We start from the raw sequence: 20,768 nt of genomic DNA, 5'->3' as shown, positions 1-20,768 counted from the left end.
GCAGAAGACCCAAAGGGAGAGATGAAAAAGGGGCTCTGGACAATGAAACAACATCTGAACAACACCAAGTGGCCACGTGCATGTTACCATCTCCAAACTGTGCTAATGATGTAAGTGGTAGAACAAATAAGAATGTGCACTCTAAACAGGTTCTATTTTCAGACCTGCTCAAAGAGCTCTTCTGAGAAGATGTGAACAAGGAAAGTTTTGCTCTTCACAGGAAAAAAAAAAAAAATGGAGTGTGACTTTTTTAGCTTAAACTGGCTTGAATTGGAATGAATTAACTTCAAAATAATTTGGTGGCATCTTCTGAGGTGTTCTGGGAATGAAGTATCATAAAACCAAAGATAGCTTGCAGAGGGAAAGTTTTTCTTCTTTTCTGACCTCACTCTGGAACTTTGAATGAATTCACTGCATAGATTGTCCAATAGAATTCTCTGCAATAATGGCAATGTTCTACATTTGCACAATCCAATATGGTAACCACTGGCCACATGTAGCTGCTGAGCATTTGGAATGTAATTAACGTGATTTCACTTTACTCTTTTCTTCAAAATGAGTTTTACAATCTAACCAGGAGAATTTTCTTTTTCCCCCTTAGCATACACATTTATCTACAACTCCAAGATTCAGGACCCTCAGGATTTTGGCGTCATGAGCTATACCTGACCAAGAGAAGTCATACAGCCTTATCTACATTTTAAAATTTTTATTTAAATTCAATTTAGTTAACATATAGTATATTATTAGTTTCGTGCGTAGAATTTAGTGATTCATCAGTTTCATATAATACTCAGTGCTCATCACATCAAGTGCCCTCCTTAATGTCCATTACACAGTTACCCCATCACTATGCCCACCTCTCCTCTGGCAACCCTTGGATTGTTTCCTAGAGTTAAGAGTCTCTTATGGTTTGCCTCCCTATTTTCATCTTATTTTTCCTTGTCTTCCCCTATGTTCATCTGTTTTATTTCTTCAATTCCACATATGAATGAGATCATACGGTATCTGACTTTCGCTGACTGACTCATTTTGCTTAGCATTATATACTCTAGTTCCAGCCACGTTGTTGCAAATGGCATGGCAGAATTTCATTCTTTTTGATAACTAACATTCCATTGTGTATATATATGTGTGTGTGTGTATATATACCTTTTCTTTATCCATTCATCTCTCAAAGGAGATCTGGGCTCTTTCCATAGTTTGGCTATTATAGAGATTGCTGCTATAAGCATCAGGGTGCATGCGCCCCTTTGAATCACTATTTTTGTACCCTTAGTCCCACCTACTTCTATTTGCCTGGAATATCCTGAACCCCTGGCGCCAGCTATCTATGTCTTCAAGACCTAACACTACCCAAAGATTTTTCCTAACCCTTACCACTTCACTGCTCTGTCTTGCTCAGTCACTTATTTTGCTGTGTCACTGTCCCTCCTCCACTATGACCCCAAATTCCTCACTTCCTTAACTTGGATTCCTAAAAGTAGCCCCAGAAAATAATCTTACCCAAGCCCCTCATTTTATAGAAGGGGATCCTGAGACACAGGGAAAATAACTGTCTTGCATCAACCCTCATTACTCCCCCTTTATTCAAGGCTCATCTCTATTGTCTGTCTTTCTTGCAAGCTTCTGATTGTTATCTACTGTTGATAATTCCTTCCTGTGCATTCCTCTAGCATACTGCCAAAAACATCCACTTTGGAGCAAGTCTTGCATTGTTCTATTAGTCTGTTCTTAATGAGAATGCGGAAGTCCAGAAAATAGAGACCATTCTTTCAACGGTCTTCCCACACAGTGCTGTGCTTCAGAGTATGTGCTCAATAATACATTTGAAAGATAAGACAGAATGCATCCTGACTCCTAAGAGAATAGCATGTGCCCTAAAGGAAAAAAGAGGAATCACATCAATTCTCCTCTCACATAAACTGTGGAAGAGAAATATTTGCTTAAATTTCCTTTCTGTTTAAATGGCCGCTTTTGATAGACTATGCCTGAGCATGTATTTAAATATTAAAATTTTGAGCCAACCTATGAGCCAGTCAATTCAATTTGGCAAGTATTTATTAAATTCAAAGACCTTCTACTACAGTTTAAAGGACAATACTTTCACACATGAAGGAGATCGAGATTAATATGGCAAAATGTAATTTAATTCAAATGCTTATTAAATGCCCACTATGAGCCAAAAAAATGTGTAGCTCAGAGCTATTCAAGGTTGGTGGCAGCAAAAGTTACAAAGGATCACTTCAGCGACATGGAGAGAATTAAAATAGCCTTTATATGATGGTAGAAAATAACCAGGCTAACACTAGGAAGAGGACAAAGATTTGCCAGTTGCAGGAATTAGCTAACCAATTGTGTTGATGCAGTAATGCATGGGATCTGCATAGACTTTGGCCAGAGTGGAAGGTACTTCCTAAGAAAGGTGAGGACTTCACCATTGGGAAAGTACAGACCAAGCAGCCCCGATGGGGACATGAGACTGGGCTTGACTGCTCAGGCGCTGGGGAAGCACACTAAATTTCTGAACTGCTGAGGGCTAAGTGGAAGCATCAATGACATATGGAATAGAGGGATTGACATAGGGACCAATTATTATTGTTCAGCAGCAATAAAAAACAAGACATTGACCCATTTTAAGAATAATTGTGAGACAGGAAACCATCAAAATCCTAGAGGAGAACACAGGCAAAAACCTCTTCGACCTTAGCTGCAGCAACTTATTAGACCCATCTTAGGAGGCAAGGGAAACAAAAGCATGAACTAATGGGACTTCATCAAGATAAAAAGCTTATGCACAGTGAAGGAAATAATCAACAAAACTAAAAGGCAGCCTACAGAAAGGGAGAAGACACTTGCAAATGACATACCTGATAAAGGGCTACTATCCAAAAATCTATAAAGAACTTACTGAGCTCAACATCCCAAAAATAAATAATCCAGCTAAGAAATGGGCAGAAGACATGAATAGACACTTTTCCAAAGAAGACATCCAGATGGCCAACAGACACATGAAAAGATGCTCAACAGCATGCATCATCAGGGAAATGCAAATCAACCCTACAATGAGACATCACTTCACACCTGTCAGGATGACTAAAATTAACAACACAGGAAACAACAGATGTTGGTGAGGATGTAGAGAAAGAAGAACCCTCTTACACTGTTGGTAAGAATGTGAACTGGTACAACCACTCTGGAAAACAGTATGGAGGTTTCTCAAAAAGTTAAAAATAGAGCTGCCCTATGACATAGGAAGTACACTACTAGGTATTCACCCAAAGGATACAAAATGTTGATCTGAAGGGGCACCTGCACCCCGATGTTTACTGCAGCATTCTAACAATAGCCAAACTATGGAAAGAACTCAAATGTCCATCCACTGATGAATGAATAAAGAAGATGTAGTATATACATACAATGAAATATTACTCAGCCATAAAAAGAATGAAACCTTGCCATTTGCAACAACATGGATTGAGCTAGAGTATATTATGCTAAGTGAAATAAATCAGTCAGAGAAGGACAAATAACATATGAGTTCACTCATATGTGAAATTTAAGAAACAAAACAACTGAACATAGTGGGAAAAAAGAGGCAAACCAAAAAACGGCCTGTTAACTGTAGAGAACACACAGATGGCTACTGGAGGGGAGGTGGGCAGGGGTATGAGCTAGATGGGTGATGGGAGATTAAGGAGTGTGCTTGGTGTGATGAGCACTGGGTGTTAAATATAAGTGATGAATCACTGAATTCTACACCTGAAACTAATATTACCCTATATGTTACTTACTAGAATCTAAATAAAAACTTGAAATATTTAAAAAAAGGATGGTCAGAATAATTTAAGGCTATATTGTTTTACGGGTATGGAGAGTTTTAGGGGAAGAATGAAAAATGATTCCACATTCGGGGGCTGGGAGAATTAAAGGATATCTCACTGATGAAAAGGAATTAAGAAAGGGAATTAAGGAGTTAATGTGGTAAGAATAGGACATACTGAGTGAGAAAGGATAATGGACTTTTAGATTTTTAGACTTTTAGAGATTCAGGAAACTGGAACTAGAACTAAGAGTTTGGTTGGTGCCTCCATTGTCTGGATGGAAGTTTCTGGGATGTGTCCTGCATAACCGATCATCGTGACCCGCATGTACGCAGGTAGGTTAAGGAATGTTGTGTGTGACACTTGTGTTGCATGAGTCACCACGGGAACATGGTCAGTTGACATTAGCTTTCCTCCAGGTCGGAACTGACCCTTCGGTCTGGACACCAAGAGCTATAAAATTTGCCTTGCAACCCCTCTGGCTCCAGGCTGGGCTGGCTCCCCAGAATGGAATACAGGATGAGAGGCAAACACATATGGCCCAGGCTCCACATGCTTATCATGTGAAGACATGATAACATAGGAATGCAGCTCGCTCCAAACCACACATCAGTGAACAGATGTTTAACTTCAGACCCCATCAGTTGCCCTATAAATACAGCCCTTGTTGGGATGGTCAGTTGGAAGTCTCACCTGAGGGGAGGGCATTCCACCCAGGCTTCTTAATCAGGACCCCAGGCTGGCTGTCTCCACGGGGCCTCCCCAGCTAATGAGGCTGGATATTGTTAAGTACTGGATTTGATGTAACTTTGTCTCATTCTCCTTTACTGCTTAGTATTGCCCTCATCTATGTGCAGTTTTCCCTTATCTTCTATTTTCACAAGGTTTTTACTTTGTAATATCAGTAAAGTGTTTTTTCCCCTTCGAAACTGAAAACACAGCTGTTGTAAATGTGCTCTTTAGAACAGTGCCTCAAAGTCCTTTTTGTCTATACCACTCTGAGATCTGAGAAGGCTGTGCCAACCTCTACTGTTACAGTTTATCGGAGAATGACAAACAAACACTATTTTATCTTAGCTCTTCACTATTTTGTGTTGACCCCTTAAACTGAGTCACCTTTCCAGATTCTTACAAATAAATTGGAACCAAATTTAATATGAGCAGGTGCGCCTGGGTGACTCAGTTGGTTTAATGTCTACCTTCGGCTCAGGTCATGATCCTTGGGTGCTGGGATCAAGCCCTACATTGGGCTCCCTCTTAAGTGGGGAGCCTGCTTCCCCCTCTCCCTGTGTGTGCACTCTCTCTCCCTCTTTCTCTCAAATTAACAAAATCTTTTTAAAAAATTGAACATGAGGGGCGCCTGGGTGGCTCAGTGGGTTAAGCCGCTGCCTTCAGCTCAGGTCATGATCTCAGGGTCCTGGGATCGAGCCCCGCATCGGGCTCTCTGCTCAGCAGGGAGCCTGCTTCCTCCTCTCTCTCTGACTGCCTCTCTGCCTGCTTGTGATCTCTCTCTGTCAAATAAATAAATAAAATCTTAAAAAAAAAAATTGAACATGAAAAAAAGAATAATGTATGTGGTACCATCACCTCTTATACCAAAGATCTTCTTCTACCATTGCTCCTGAACAGAGGGGGAAACCTCTCTGAGCTTAGGGCAATTTCCCTGCTTAACTAAGGACACATGATATGGGAGGCTGTGTCTTTTGCCACTGTTCTTATCTGCAAGCCCTACTTTCAGATTGGACGTACACAGCTGTCTTCTCTACCCAAAGACTCAAGGATCCCATTTATGAATATAATCATAGGAAGCCCATTTTCATCTGACATGTCATGCCAGGGTTCTGTATAGCGCGCGCGCGCGCACACACACACACACACACACACACACACACATACCTGCATACCTTTAGATCCCTCATTACACTAACAATAATAAGAATAACAATAATCAGAGACTCTACTAAAGGCAAATAATTTCTTTCAGTAACAAGGACCACGTGTTTCAGGAGATGTAACCAGCAATTATAAGGAATTATCTGACTGTACCCAGGGGCCTAACCTTATGTAAAACGTATCCCATTTTCTATGAAATCTCTAATATGACCTGGAAGTTAGTTTAGGATAATCAGTTTCAAAATAAAGATTAAATCATAATTCATTACCCTAGTTGAGTCCAGGAATTCCTCAGTTAGGACTTTCAATCATTTCTAGTCATTTATAAATACTACTTTGATAATGCTGCTGATGGTTTCTAGCTAGGCTTTTATGAATGTGAAAATGACACAGGTCCCAAAGTAATATTTGATAGCTCAATGGGTCTGGGTTTTCTATTGTTACTTATTGTTGTTTGGGTATTCTTTTCTTTCCTTTTTTTTTCTTTTTCTTTTTGTTTGTTTGTTTCTTTCTTTTTTTTTTTTTTTTTTTTTACTGCCAGTAAAGTAATAGCTTGGATGAGAGAAAAGGAAAAATAAATCCAAACTCTAAGTTATGAGAATACTTGGGACCACATCATCTCTCTGAGAGTATGACTGCTCTGGCTAATAATCTTTCAGGAAGTGCATCAAAATGCAGCAGGAGTGAATTCTGATTTTTTTTTTCTGACACAGTATGAATTGTAAAAAATGGAAAAACACTGAGAGATAAAAAGTGTAATTCACCCATCATCTTTTGCCACTGACTGGAAATAGAAAGTTCTATCCTAAATTGTTCTAGCAATTTTTCATACCCACAGCATACCTAGGTAAAAACAGCTGGCTCATGCTCGGAATGTAAATCACAGCAAGACTTTTAAGTGCTTATTTTAAAGGTCACAGCTTTAAATGCTGTTTAGAGAAGCTACAGTGAGAGGTAGCATGAAAAGGAGAGCCAGGGTAGAAACAGTAAGTCAAGTCCACAGAAGACCCCAAGTACTCCCAAGGGAAGCCAGTGTGACCATCAGGGCATGTACTGGCAAAATTCAAACAATGATTTGTAGAGCGACTGTATTGTGAAAATCAAATGTAGAGTTTTTGCCATTATTGTTAGGAGAGGAGCTGGAGAGTACTAACTTCATAGCTGCTTTGAATCGTGACATTTCTATTCCTGTAAAGTCACTTTAATCACTGAGATGTCCAGAAGTTTCTTTATATACTCCACAGATTTGACCAGGAAATACATTAGATTCTGATCTTTTTACCCTAATATATAGTATTCCCAACATGTACAAGGTAAAGTCAAATCCCCCCTCCCTCTGTGTAGCTTAGGAGATCACTCACTGTCTGCTACTATTTTCCTAATCTTCTCCTCGCCTCCAACCCAATCCCGTCACATAAACCCTCTGCACCAACCATGTTAATGTGCTTGTTGGTTTCTGACCAAGTAACGCTATTTCCAATGCCGATATGTTCTCAATGTGGTTTTTCTGCCTGAACCCTATAGTCAGGGTTCCAGCGTGATGCTCAGTCCTCCAACAACAGACGGGTGTCCCCCAATAAACTTCATCAAGGTCCCTTTTGCATTGTTTAGTCAAGTGGAACTACTGACCTCTGCCAGAACAACCCCAACACAGCACACAGAACTTGATGTACACAAAGTCAATTCCTAGACCCCCCACCTGACGGCACTGGAGCCTGGCTGGGCTCTACATCTGTAGAGAGTTCTGGTACACCTGAGCACAGGCTATAGTGTATAAAACTGAGAGAGGCCACCTCTCAGAGAAAAGCAAAATGAACTAGTCAGGCACACACTATCTATATGGCAGAGCAAGCTTATAGGGTAGGGAGGGAAAGAAGAATCCAGATTTTATCCAGTATAATAGAAGTCAGAGAAACAATATGATCCTGGAAGCTAAAAGCACAGTCAGAAATAGCACCTCAAGAAATGCCCTGAAACTGTGGTACGAGACCTGAGTTAGCAATAGAAAGACAAACTTGGGTTTGAATAGATTGGATTAGAGAGTTGCAAATCAGATTATCCATTAAGCTAATTATTAATTAATAATAATTATTTATATTATTAATAATAATATAAATTAATAATAATAATAAATAATAATCCATTAATTATCCATTAATTTTAGTTCAAGCTCAATGTCTCAACATACACAATGATTATCTTCTTTTATGTCTGGTTGATTTCTGAGAGCACGGATTTTCCAGAGATTATCATGCTTCTCTTGAAACTGATCTAGATGGAATTCCAAAGAAAAGTTATCATGTGCTAACTTTTTCAAAATGGGAGTTTAACATTATATGTTACTATAACACTTGAGCTCCAAAAAACTTGTTTCCTTAAATTTTATGACATAGGCAACTCTATTTTTTTTTAATCCTGAACCATAAAGAGAAACACTTTTGGAGTTAGGGTAGACTGGCCAAGCCTCACATTAAAGATTGAAGGAAATGCAAATTTAAAGAAATGCAAGCATCAAGGAAATGTGAGTTAAGCTCCTCAGCTCATGCCAACTGGGTGTTTTCCTTCTGATGCTAGTTCAGTTCTCTAAGAAGGTAGAAGTGCTTTGTTTCAATATTCTGATGTAACTTTGCCATCAGAAAAAGTTATCTTTGATGTCAAATCAATATTCCATATATCTCACAGTACTGAAAATGTCCTTGATGGACAGCTTTATAAAGCCTTTATGTGCAGTCCCTGCAGAAAGAAGAGATGGTCATCCATAATTTGGTTCTGCTGAATGGTAACACTTTTGGTAGAAAGAGGAAATGTGGCTTAAAGTTGTGCTAGTTTTTTCAAGGGTTGGCATCTTGAATTGACCACAGGTGATAATCTTCCCCTCATTGCAATCTTGGCATAGCTGCTCCCATGTTTATGTGTATGCATAATTGGACCAGGGTTAGTACTGAGGATTAAAAATTGGATTGGAGGGACGCCTGGGTGGCTCAGTTGGTTAAGCAGCTGCCTTCGGCTCAGGTCATGATCCCAGCATCCTGGGATCGAGTCCCACATCGGGCTCCTTGCTCATCAGGGAGCCTGCTTCTCCCTCTGCCTCTGCCTGCCATTCTGTCTGCCTGTGCTTGCTCTCTCTCCCTCTCTCTCTCTGACAAATAAATAAATAAAATCTTAAAAAAAAAAATTGGGTTGGAATGAGGAATATTCCATTTCTATTGGTAATATCTTATTATCACTCCTTTAGTTATTGGTTTGAAAATTATTGTCAGTATGTCGGATAAAAACAGGCCAGCTTGGTGATGTGACAGATGAAACGGAATTTAGAAAGGGATTTGGTAAAGTTAATCCAGAATAATACTAAATTTCAATTTTATGATAAACCACCATCCCCTCCAAAACACTCACATATACTTCTGGGAAGACCTGGGTTTACTGAAAATTGAGAATAAAGGCAGATAAAGGGAGCTATCCATGAATCTGGTAAACAAAATCTTAGAAACCAGACCTCATCTGATATCTAAGAGATCCATTTTCTCAACTTCATAATCTATAATCTTAGGAGCTTTGTGGATCCCAGTCCCTTATAGGGGACTGGGTCCCTTGTTTGGTTTGCAGATAACATTAGTGATCAAGAAGTTCAAATTTTAACACATGCTTAGTGAAGACTTTCTGTCCCCAGAATGTTGGTGTTCCATTGAGCCCTCCCTTCACTAACTTGACTTCTTTCTGTAGGTCAAGTATAATTATTCCACCTATTTTTTTTTCCTTACTTATTTATTTATTTTCAGCATAACAGTACTCATTGTTTTTGCACCACACCCAGTGCTCCATGCAATCCGTGCCCTCTCTAATACCCACCACCTGGTTCCCCCAACCTCCCACCCCCCCCGCCGCTTCAAACCCCTCAGATTGTTTTTCAGAGTCCACAGTCTCTCATGGTTCACCTCCCCTTCCAATTTCCCCCAACTCCCTTCTCCTCTCTAACTCCCCTTGTCCTCCATGCTATTTGTTATGCTCCACAAATAAGTGAAACCATATGATAATGGACTCTCTCTGTTTGACTTATTTCACTCAGCATAATCTCTTCCAGTCCCGTCCATGTTGCTACAAAAGTTGGGTATTCATCCTTTCTGATGGAGGCATAATACTCCATAGTGTATATGGACCACATCTTCCTTATCCATTCGTCCGTTGAAGGGCATTTTATTCCACCTATTAAAGAACATTTTCTCTCTGCCTTCAAAACCATAAACCAAGCAGTTTACTGGATGCCCCCCTTCTCCCTCTAGCCTCTTATGCCAGTCCCTTCATGAGCAAATGGCAGTCTGGTGGGTCTTAAGCTAATATTTAATTTAAGGAGCAAAAAGTCTTTAAGTATAACTCTGATATGCTTGGCCACCGTCCCCTTCCTTATCAACTTGAGAAGCAATCTGTCGGAAAACAATTCAGTAACCTACTATAGGTCTGTACTGATCTTTCCCCAGCCTCTGACTTGGTGAAGCTATACTGACCCAGGTTACTCATGTCTTTACTGAGCTTGCTCTTTAACAAACAGGGTGATGGTCAGGGTTGGTGGAAACAGTTGTGACAGATTAACAATAATTCTTGGTAGTGAGAAACAGAGCTTCCTCTGGCCCTGGTTCCTTTTAACTTCTATCTTAATGACTACATCCTATTTTTAGTTGTGGTTAAGAATAAGTATATATTCTTTTTCTGTTGTCAAGAACGTATACATTCTTTCCTGTCTCTCCTCTTTTTATCATGATAAAATATAAATGGCCCCCATATATAATTTGCATTATTATCTGATCATGGTCAAAAAGAATGGCTTAGGATAATAGCCTTGAGCCAAAATCATTAGGTTTGGCAGACATCCTCCAAGATTCAGTAGATTTATATTCACTTCTCTAATGGCAGATTAAATTATTTAGTTATACCCATAGTACAGTTTTACAAGTATTTACCCTGAAGTGTTTATCAGGAAGTAAATGCTTAATGTTAAACTTTCAATTTTGTATGTAAAAATTCCTGGCAGAGTGCTTGATGCTCAATAAAAAGTCATTGTCACGATGTTAAGGCGATGATGATGATGGTGGTGGTGGTGACCATGATGGCAGCTTTGGATGATCATGTTCTGCACTCCAAAGAATGAAAAACCCATCCTATTTTAAGATACAATGTGAAGTATCAAAATTAATCCTCCCCCAAGAGTTTAATACAAGTCTTTTCTCTGATAACAATGTCATCTTAAATTCTAGAACCGCTCCGTAGAAATGGCCACTGTTCAGTTGGATTCATTTTTGAATGGCTTATAAAACCATTCTCTATAATCAGAGAGCTTGTGATCAGTTTTTGATGGCAGCTAAAGATACAGGTCCTTAGATGTTTTCCAGAGGGATCTAATTAAAAGAATGAGGCATATTTTTCAGCCAAGAACACAGACCGCCTGGCCTAGATCTGAATAGCAGAGCGGCAGGGGACTGCAGGGAGGGGAAGTCCTCTGATGAGGATCTGGGGTGGAGCACCTGGACCCCCTAACAGAGGGCCATGCTCTCTGAGCAGCAGAGTGAAAAATGACAGCGGGCAGTAGGAGTGAGAGATGGACGCACCCCCTCTACCAGGACTTGCTAATAAGTCAGAGAGATAACAGAATGGAAGCAGCTTTATCAGTGCAATTTTTCATGAATTGAGTAATTAGCCTTATTGACTATCACTGTATACCAATTCCCCTGACACTCCTGGAAATGTCTAAATTATAAGACAAACACTATTACCATAAAATTATGAAGCTCACCTCCTCTTCAGGCTTTACCCTGACTCTATCCATGCTGCGACTAGGCTTTCAGTGGAAAATGTGCTCATGATTCACTCATGGCATAACTGCCACTTCTCAGCCACCTGCCAGAAAATCACAGGCCAACTTTCATGGATGGCTGCCTGGCCTCCTCTCTCAGTCTCCAATTCCATGTTGCCTAATCCTGGTGGGGCAGGAAAACTCAGTCTTTTTTGGTGCTCACCCCTGTGTCCTTTCTTGCATATTCTCATTTTTCCCTCTTTTAGTCACACGAAAAGTCTCAGTGGCCTGCTCTTCTCTCACAGTCCTTCAGGCCACTCAAATACTTCCTTGTAGAATTCTGTCTAAATTGCCCACCTGCAGTTTTAAACAGTAATTTAGTTTCATCACCAATTTCCATATACCCCATATAAATTTTAAACACTATTACTTAATGAAAGGTAGAAAGGGCTAAGAAACAAGTATTTATGAGGCACTATTTTCTGTCAGGATTTCTCTGAGACAATAATACCTTTAAGATTGTAATGGGGACTAACTCAAACCATGTTTACGGTCTCTGTTATATCCATCCCTCTCGTTAGGAAGAAGACAGTAAGGGAAGTAAAGCCACTAAGCCAGTCCACAGAACTGACAAGTGATGGCTGACAGAACAAAACCCAAGTCAGCTTCATTCCAAACCCATGTCCTGGCAGTACAGCTGTGCTCCAGACACCTTTATGAGCACAAGCATCACCTGGGGTCTTGTTAAAATGCAGATCTGGTTTAGAGGGTCTTCGGGGGAGGGGTGGCTGAGGTTCTGCATGGGTGACAAGCTTCCAGATAGGAAGAGGCTGTTGGTCTGGAAAGCACGAGTTGAGTAGCAAGGCTCTATGGTGCTTAGCTCAACTTTTTTTCAAAGGAAAAAAAAAAAAAAAAGGCCATCCTCTGGCCAATCCTGTCTAAATGCCACAAATCCCACTGTGGTGAGTCAAAATGAATGTATACTGACTCAATGGGAACCCAGAAGAGGTAGCGTAGTATTGCCTAATGTGTGCTCCTTAGATCATCTGCACAGAATTCCCCGGAGCGCCTGTTAAATGTATCGCCTCAGCCCTCAGGGTACAGAATTGTGGGAGGCAGCACCTGTGAAGCTGTACTTAGGAGAAACTCTGTAGGCCCTCGTCATGCATGATCAAGTTTAAGAAGTAGTAGAGTAGCCTAAGCATTGAGAGAGGAATGATGATCCTGGAGGCTTATGGACAAAGACCTACAGACAAAGGAGCTCAGAGGACATCTCCCTGAAGGCAAAGGAAGCTTTTCCCTCTGTGGTGTAAAATTGGGATTAAAGCTAAAAGAGTGAGTCATGACGTTTGAAAGTTGGAAGCAGGCAAACGACTAGGTATTGACAAGCAGATCAGCTAGGAGATCTCAAGGAGACTATTTTCAGCCCCTTAGGAGGAAGGAGTCACAGCCTCTTTACTTGCTTGGATAAAAACTGGGTAGATATTAAATATTGAATTGATACATGCTTGAGATGCTCTCCTGGCAATGCCTGTCGCGCAAAGGAACAGAAATAAGCTCCTATTTGCAAGGCATTTCCACCATGCGTGTTAATACCCATGACATAATCTGCTCTCACACATTGCCTCAGAGGGTGTATAAAGGCAGGAATTATTCGTTCCCAGCTCACAAGCGAGCACACTGGGCCCCAGGGAGTCACAGTAATGATAGAGCCAAACTTCCAGTCTCTTAACAAGTGATTAGGCTTTTCAACCAGTCCAAGAGCTCCCAGACATGGCTGTGCTTTAAAAACACTCAGGCCTACTGAGTTAGAACTTTAAAAGAGGGGTCTGGCAATCTGTATTTTTAAGAACAATTCCACAGGTGATTCTCCTGCAATCAGTGTGTGGAACCATGTTTGAGAATCATTCAACTAGAATATATGGTATAAAAAGAGCTTCCTTATGACTCAAGGGGTCCTATGAAAAGAGAAGAAGTCAAGGTATTGAGACCCTGTGACCCCTCATGAAGATCAGAATGGTAGCAGGAATGTTCTAGAGTCTTCCCGGCTTTGAATGATGAGCTTAGAAGTAAGATTCCATAACTGCTGCAGGTGGGAAACTTCAAGAAATGTTCTTTTGGAAAAACTGATCAAAACAAAGCATACCTCAGAATCTAGAGGGTTTTTTTAGCAAGCCCTTCAAGATAAGGGATCAATGTAATATTCTAAAATGTAAGATATGGAGAAAGATTAAGTGCTGAGTTCAGGGTGAGCTCTTGCTGTAGTCCTTACCGGCAGTGTGGCTTCGCCTAAGTCAACTGACCGTCGAGATGTTCAGCCACCTGCTCTCCAGAACATAAAAGAGTGTGAGAAAAGATGAGAAAAGATGAATGGAAGCACATAATATGTAACATAGGTTCACCTTACCATTTAGTTGGAATTGAATCCGAGGTTCCTTAGTTGGGTGGGCTGGAGATAAGGGACAGGAAGTAGGAGATTTCCCGTGGCTGCTGGCAAGACCAGGGTAGCTCAAACTTTAGGATATGGCCCTTCTGTCAGCATCCGGCCTTCCTAACTGACATACGGGACAGCACACTGAGTGGTGTAATCAAGACATTTCCTTAGGGATGCAGTGTCTGAAATGTCATCATTTTATTATTTAGGGACTACTCCTTGAAACATCTATCCTTGTGTTTCTCTTTGAGAAATGAGAAAGCCCCATGAGCTGACTTTATTCTAAATTTTAATCATCTATTCTTTTGACCGGTGGAACCACAAGAACATGTGTGGGAAGAAAGGGTACTCAGGAGCACTCTGGAGAAAGGATGTGGTAAGAGAGAAAGGGGCCCAGGAAAGGGAGGCGAGGGGGTGGCTAGGGGCAAATTCTGCCAGCTTCACATTTCCCTCACCTTAGATTTGGCAACATGGTATGGGGAGATCAACTTCAAGTACCACTAAGGAGAGAGGTTTGCTACCAGAAAAAATCTGTCTCGTGCTGGCATCACTCTCCTCAGAGGGAGCAGGTGACTCACATGAGGGGAAACCTATGTCACAGAGCATCCTTAAGAAGGAGACAGATGCTCCTTTTCAGAGAAGGGGGAATTCCTTGTAGTAAGGACAAAATACATGACTCGTAGGAGACCAGTCTGTGTTGTCTCTTGAAGAGAACATAGTCTCGCTGTGGAATTGTGTTTGCTTACAGATGGATTCATCAGGGAAAAGCAACATAAATATAAAAATAAGCTCAAGTTTACTAGTAATCATGGACTTGCACACCAAGTCACAGGAAGAAACCATTTTATACCTACAATATTAGAAAAAATTAAATTCTGACAACACCAAACCTGGTACAATTTGGAGCATAAGAAACTAATCATCCTTAGGGAGAATAAATTGGTAGCACAAATTGGATAGTTTGGCATTTTCTTATAAAACTGTACATGTATATGCCCTAAATCTTAGCATTTCCACTCTAAATAAATACTTACATATGTGCAACAAGACACATATGAAAGACTAATCATAGCAGAATTACTTTTAAAAACAAAACCAGAGCAACCCAAATATGATGGCTAGGAGAATGGATAAATAAACAGCATGGCTGAATCTTTGAAACATAAAGTTGAATAAAAAGAATAAGTTGCAGGGGCGCCTGGGTGGCTCAGTGGGTTAAGCCGCTGCCTTCGGCTCAGGTCATGATCCCAGGTCCTGGGTTCGAGCCCCACATCGGGCTTTCTGCTCAGCAGGGAGCCTGCTTCCTCCTCTCTCTCTCTGCCTGCCTCTCTGCCTACTTGTGATTTCTCTCTGTCAAATAAATAAATAAAATCTTTGAAAAAAAAAAAAAAAGAATAAGTTGCAGAACACAAAACACTATTTGATCCTATTTTTATAAAGTTCAAATACAGAGACAACTAAAAATTACATCACTCAGGAATGCAATCAATACATAGAAACAACGTTCTAAAAGCAAGGAAATGATAGTATTGACACAAAATTCAAGGTAGTTGTTACCTAATGAGAGGAGAAGAAGACTGGGTCAGGAGAAGCAATATATTCCATGGTATTATTAACGCTATGTTTTTTTTCTTAAAAATAAGTTTATTGACCTAAAAATGTAATACCATTTCCAATAAAAACCAAAAGTAGAAAATGGAGACCACTCTTTTCCATTCTATCATTGAATCAAAAACACCTATTTGGATCATACAATCATTACCAATCTAATTATGACTTGGCCACAGTAATCCATAATGTGAGTTTTTTATATGGGTAGTGGGTCATCAGAATTTAAATGATTCAAATTCATATTAATATTATAAAGATTCTTTTGTATTCTTCAAATAATTACAGTAACTTAATAAGGTCATATTTATATTTATACATGAATCCAGATAGCTCCAAGACTCTGTTTAATACCTGTTATAATTCAGTCTCTTAAAGTTATTCCCACCCTGTGTGAATTTCTGGGAATCCCTAAGAGGTGCCTTCTGTGTGTCTAGAAATATGTTGGCACTCACCTTTACCATCTACATGGCCAATGGCTTCTGCTGTCCAGTGTGGGCTTCTGTCTCTATTAATGATCCCTGTTGATTTTCCCTGGTTGCCTCAGTTCTCATGGGGTCATGGAGGTTCATCAGTCTTTTGAGAACAGAGAGAGGGAAGGTTATTCCGGTATTGTTTGGTACCCACCCTAAAGTGTGGCGGAATCTCCTGAGCTAGCTCTTCCAGCTCTGGCCCAGGGCCCTATCCCCCCCAACACTGCACCTTCCCAGAGTGACTGAGCAGGCACCATTACGGTGCCATTGGCTCACTTCCTATTCCCCAGCTCTCAGCCTCCTAGGCTCAACTTGACACCCTCCCTCAGGCAGAGTGGATGCTCTTTCGGAAGCATAGTGCTCACTCCATGCCACCCGACTTCTGTTACTGTTTCTCCCATGCCCTCACCAATCACCTTGGACACAGCATAGACACAGAATTCAAACTTTATTTTTTTAGCCATTCTTCTGTTCGACCTCCTATACACATCATCAGGGCAAAGAGGTGTGAGAGAGGAGATCATCCCCAGCCAAATCCAAAACCATTTTTACTCTGTATCAATCCTTGTTACAATTAAAAAAAAGTGGGGGGGGGATTCCATATCAGAACTAAAACTGAGGGCGCCTGGGTGGCTCAGTGGGTTAAGCCGCTGCCTTCGGCTCAGGTCATGATCTCGGGGTCCTGGGATCAAGTCCCGCATCAGGCTCTCTGCTCAGCAGGGAGTCTGCTTCCCTCTCTCTCTCTCTCTGCCTGCCTCTCTGCCTACTTGTGATCTCTGTCTGTCAAAGAAATAAATAAAATCTTTAAAAAAAAAAAAAAGAACTAAAACTGAGAATCATGTCATCTGAATACCAGGGATGTCTGGTAGGATTGAATGGAGAAAAAATGGTGAGCCCAAGATGTACCTTTCACAAAGGATGGTGTGTATGGAAAGGAAGTAGAATAGTAATTCCCACAGGACACACCCAAATATGACCAGCCTCAAAGTGGCAGGAGCCAGAGGTGAAGACAACCCACCACCCAGCTGATGAGAAGCAAAAGATAATAGTGTCTCCAGGGAAGTATCTCAATGCTGGTATGGGAAGTACCTAACTGCAGCACTCCCAGCTTTCCCTTGGGGCAGAGAGCATGCTTAATAAAGTATGACAGCCCCTCCATGGTCATGCCAGGTACAAAAGGGGCACTGCCATTGTCAAAGGTAACTTTGACTTGAAGACAAATTCTTGGAGGTGGCAGGAATCTTGCTAAGCTGTGCCTCTGAATCTTCTTCTCTTCCTAACCCCAAGAGACAAGGTTATTTAAGTAGAGAATATCTACACACAAAATCTATCTAAAGTTTTCCTATGGTCTTTGTCTGGATCTCTATTCTTTGACAAGGACTCTCTACTATTTCTGAGAACCTACCTCTCCTCCTCCTCCTCCTGCATACCAGGAGACTTCATGGCTGGAGCCATTTCCTACCTTCTCCTATTTCCTCTCCTTTATCCTTCACAGGCATTTCCCTTGATTTTTTAAAAAACATCTACTCCTCGGGGCGCCTGGGTGGCTCAGTGGGTTAAAGCCTCTGCCTTCTGCAGGTCATGATCTCGGGGTCCTGGGATTGAGCCCCGCATCGGGCTCTCTGCTTGGCAGGGAGCCTGCTTCCTCCTCTCTCTCTGCCTGCCTCTCTGCCTACTTGTGATCTCTCTCTGTCAAATAAATAAATAAAATCTTAAAAAAAAAATCTACTCCTGTCTTGGAGTGTATTGAGCAGAGAAGCTGAACTAACCCACACATGAAATAAAAAACATGAGAAATGTATCACATTTTGAGGGAACCTGCATCAGTCTAAAAGGGCTAACCCAAGACCAGGCAATGGTACATTCAGACCATACATACAATTTCTCAAAACATTTCTAATGGAGAGAAATATTCTGAATAGTAGAACCTGTCAATCCAGTTAAAGTCTGGCTCACTCTTGCAGAGTTTGAGGGGGAAAAGATGGATATTGAATATATAAGAGTATAGATCTGAGAACCAAGCCAATATATGTGCTAGAAGAAACCTAGAGGGAGAAGATCAAAGTGATAGAGGGAACTGATGATTAAAGAAATAAAAAGACATCCCCCGAGAACCCAAGATTAAAGGGGTCAACCTCCTACTCCAGATTCTATAATTCCAGCTGCACAAGAAACAACAGGTGCCAAAAGCCCCATTCTTAATTGCCTGAAAGCTCTAGAAAGAAGTGGTTCTAGAAAACTTTACCATAAATTCCAGTCTCTACCAGTCATGTTCTTCATAAGAGCTGGATTAAGTTACAGTTTCTGATTCACCATTCTAAGAGACTGGATTCTGGCTGCAACTTACTATGAAACCTAGATTCAAAATCATCTGTTAGTGACATGGCATGATCATTGGATACAGGCTATTAGGTCTCAAGGAAACATCTTGATATGACATGTTTCATCCATCTGGAATACTGGAGACCAATTTTATACAGATTCTTTTAAAAACCGGGTTATTATTTTTTTAACTTTATATCAAAACTCAAAGGAGATCCTCTTAGCTACCTGTCTGATAAGACTGTCATGTCAGTGGAACCAGAATATGTGACTGATCACTGAGAGATAAAGCAAAGTGTTCAGTAGTGAAAATGTTATCACCATAATTCACTCAGCTCTGCCCAACCGCACAAGGTCTGCAAGGCTATTTGTGTCATCAGGGTTACATCCAAATCTGAGTTAAAGTGGAATCCCACCATGACATTTCTTTTTGAAAACAGTAAGATATGATATACTCAGTATTATGTGCTTCCAGAAGACAGATCTGGCTGTTAGTCATTGGTGTCCTCATTGCTCATAGCTTATATGCAAGTGAAACTGATCACCTTTGATGGACAGGAGAAAAAGGAGTCAGCAACCAGATTGCAATTTCAGGTTATCACGCTCTAGCTATTACCAATAGCTATGAATGCAAAAACTGTATTAAAACATGTGGTCTCATTTCATGCACCATAGTACCCATGATCGTTCTGTTAAAGGCCCTGGATTCTGATTTTAATAAATTAATTTAACCACTCTCTACCTCTTTCTAGAATATATTAAAATCCCATACTATTTGGTTTGGGAGTTAGGCAATTATTTTCTGGTGAATCAAATATCCTCATTAGTAAATACTGTATAGACACACTATATGGACATGACCAATTTTCAGAGAATCAGAATAAAATCAATTCAGCACTCAAATAATCCTGAAAAAAGTTAATACCTTAAATGTATATACACTGTTCTCATGGACACTTTTAAAGTCCTGATTTAATCTTAACACATCTTTTAAAATCCATTTTGTTTTATTAATTTTGATTTTACAAAAATTCTCAAAAATTTGAATCTTGAAGAAAGAAAGGGAGGAAGAAAGCGGAAGGAAGTGTCTCATGATTTGTTAAGATATGAGTACTAGCTACTCCATTTTCATAGGAGAAATGGGAAGTAAAAAGAGTACTGAAATGAAAGCATAAGGAAATTCTCAGTAGGAAGTGTTCCTGTGGCTGCCTATCAGCCCAGAGGACTTCAGAAGGGAATGGTGCACTAAAGAAGGGGAAACTCAAGGTCTCCTCTGATGGAATATTATAGAAGAGGTACCATCTTTGCTACAGGAGTAATCAGAAAGGTTTGATCTGGGGAAGACCTGCTGAGTAGAACACACGTCCCTGCTGTCTCTCCCTCTGATGGGTCAGTGCCTGGACTGCAGCAGCTATGAAATAGTCTGAATGTCCCTCCTGTGTTTGAGGAGTGTGGAGGCCGTTAGCAAAATGAGGCCAATGCCACTTCTTCACTGCCCCAAACTCTGTCAGATGCTTTAAACTGCAAATAACAGTCAACGGAAGCTGGATGAAATGAAGAAATGATTTACATAGTGATAATCTAGAGGAAGGCTGGTGCCCAGTCCATTTGCCTGTTATCCCCTCTCCTCCATCCTCACGCCTGTGCCCACTCCCCTTCAGGCTAGCAACAAGGTCGCTGGGGCCATATTTGCCTCTGCATGTTCCTCGCATCTTCTACAGAGAGAGAAACCATTTATTCCTACAACTCTGTCTAAATGTGACAAAAATTTTCTCCAAAACCTTGAATAACCTTCCACTGGCATCTTTTTGGCCTGTGTGGGGGTCCCATACACACATTCCTGTAGTAATCCTATGGCCATTGATTGGGTTAGGCCTGGGTTTCTGAACTAATTCTCAGCAAAGACAAGGGTGTAAAACCAATGTTTCTCACACTTAGGTTTGCCCTAGAATCTCCTGGAAGGTCTGGCTGCTAAAGCTTGTGGTTCAGTAGGGCTGAACCACTGAACCCTACTGTGGTTCAGTAGGGGTAGAATCAGAATTTGCATTTCCAGAACTATAGTTTAAGAAGAAGCTTATTTTGTCCAGGTAATCCAGATGCTTCTGGCCCCAGGATCACTGTTGACAAAACACTGACTAGACCAATCAAGAATGTCAATTATGGTTCTGGAAGGGATTCTGCTGTTTTAATAAGCACTCATCGAGTAGCACAGCCTGGGAGGCCTCCTCACAGCTTCTCATCCCTAGTCTTGTCTACTCCCCTTTCCAGAGCACACTCTCTCCACCAACAACCCTATGCCAAGAATCCTTTGTAGAGTGAGCGTTTCCTCCTCCTGAAGAATAAAAAGAGAGCGTACCTGACAGTAACCAGCAAAGGGAAAAACTACATTAGAAAGCCCCGAGGCCCATCTTTGGTAGACCCATCAGTTT

General features: G+C 40.8%; 1 protein-coding gene across 1 annotated transcript in view; it reads right to left on the bottom strand.

Moving 5' to 3' along the window:
- The window catches only part of LOC125080510 (uncharacterized), a 40,059-nt gene extending 22,587 nt beyond the window's left edge, over window positions 1–17,472 (bottom strand). Inside the window, exons 1-2 of the mRNA XM_047694375.1 lie at window positions 17,423–17,472; window positions 165–456 (exon numbers count right to left, since the gene is read on the bottom strand). Of these exons, the coding sequence (XP_047550331.1) occupies window positions 165–456; window positions 17,423–17,472 (342 nt within the window). The remainder of the gene's footprint in view (window positions 1–164; window positions 457–17,422) is intronic.
- Between the last annotated feature and the right edge of the window lie 3,296 nt (window positions 17,473–20,768).

This window comes from Lutra lutra, chromosome 11 (assembly GCF_902655055.1).
Source record: "Lutra lutra chromosome 11, mLutLut1.2, whole genome shotgun sequence".
NCBI lineage: Eukaryota > Metazoa > Chordata > Mammalia > Carnivora > Mustelidae > Lutra > Lutra lutra.
Note: the sequence above shows the minus strand (reverse complement) of the source record. Positions and strands in the feature narration are given on the sequence as shown.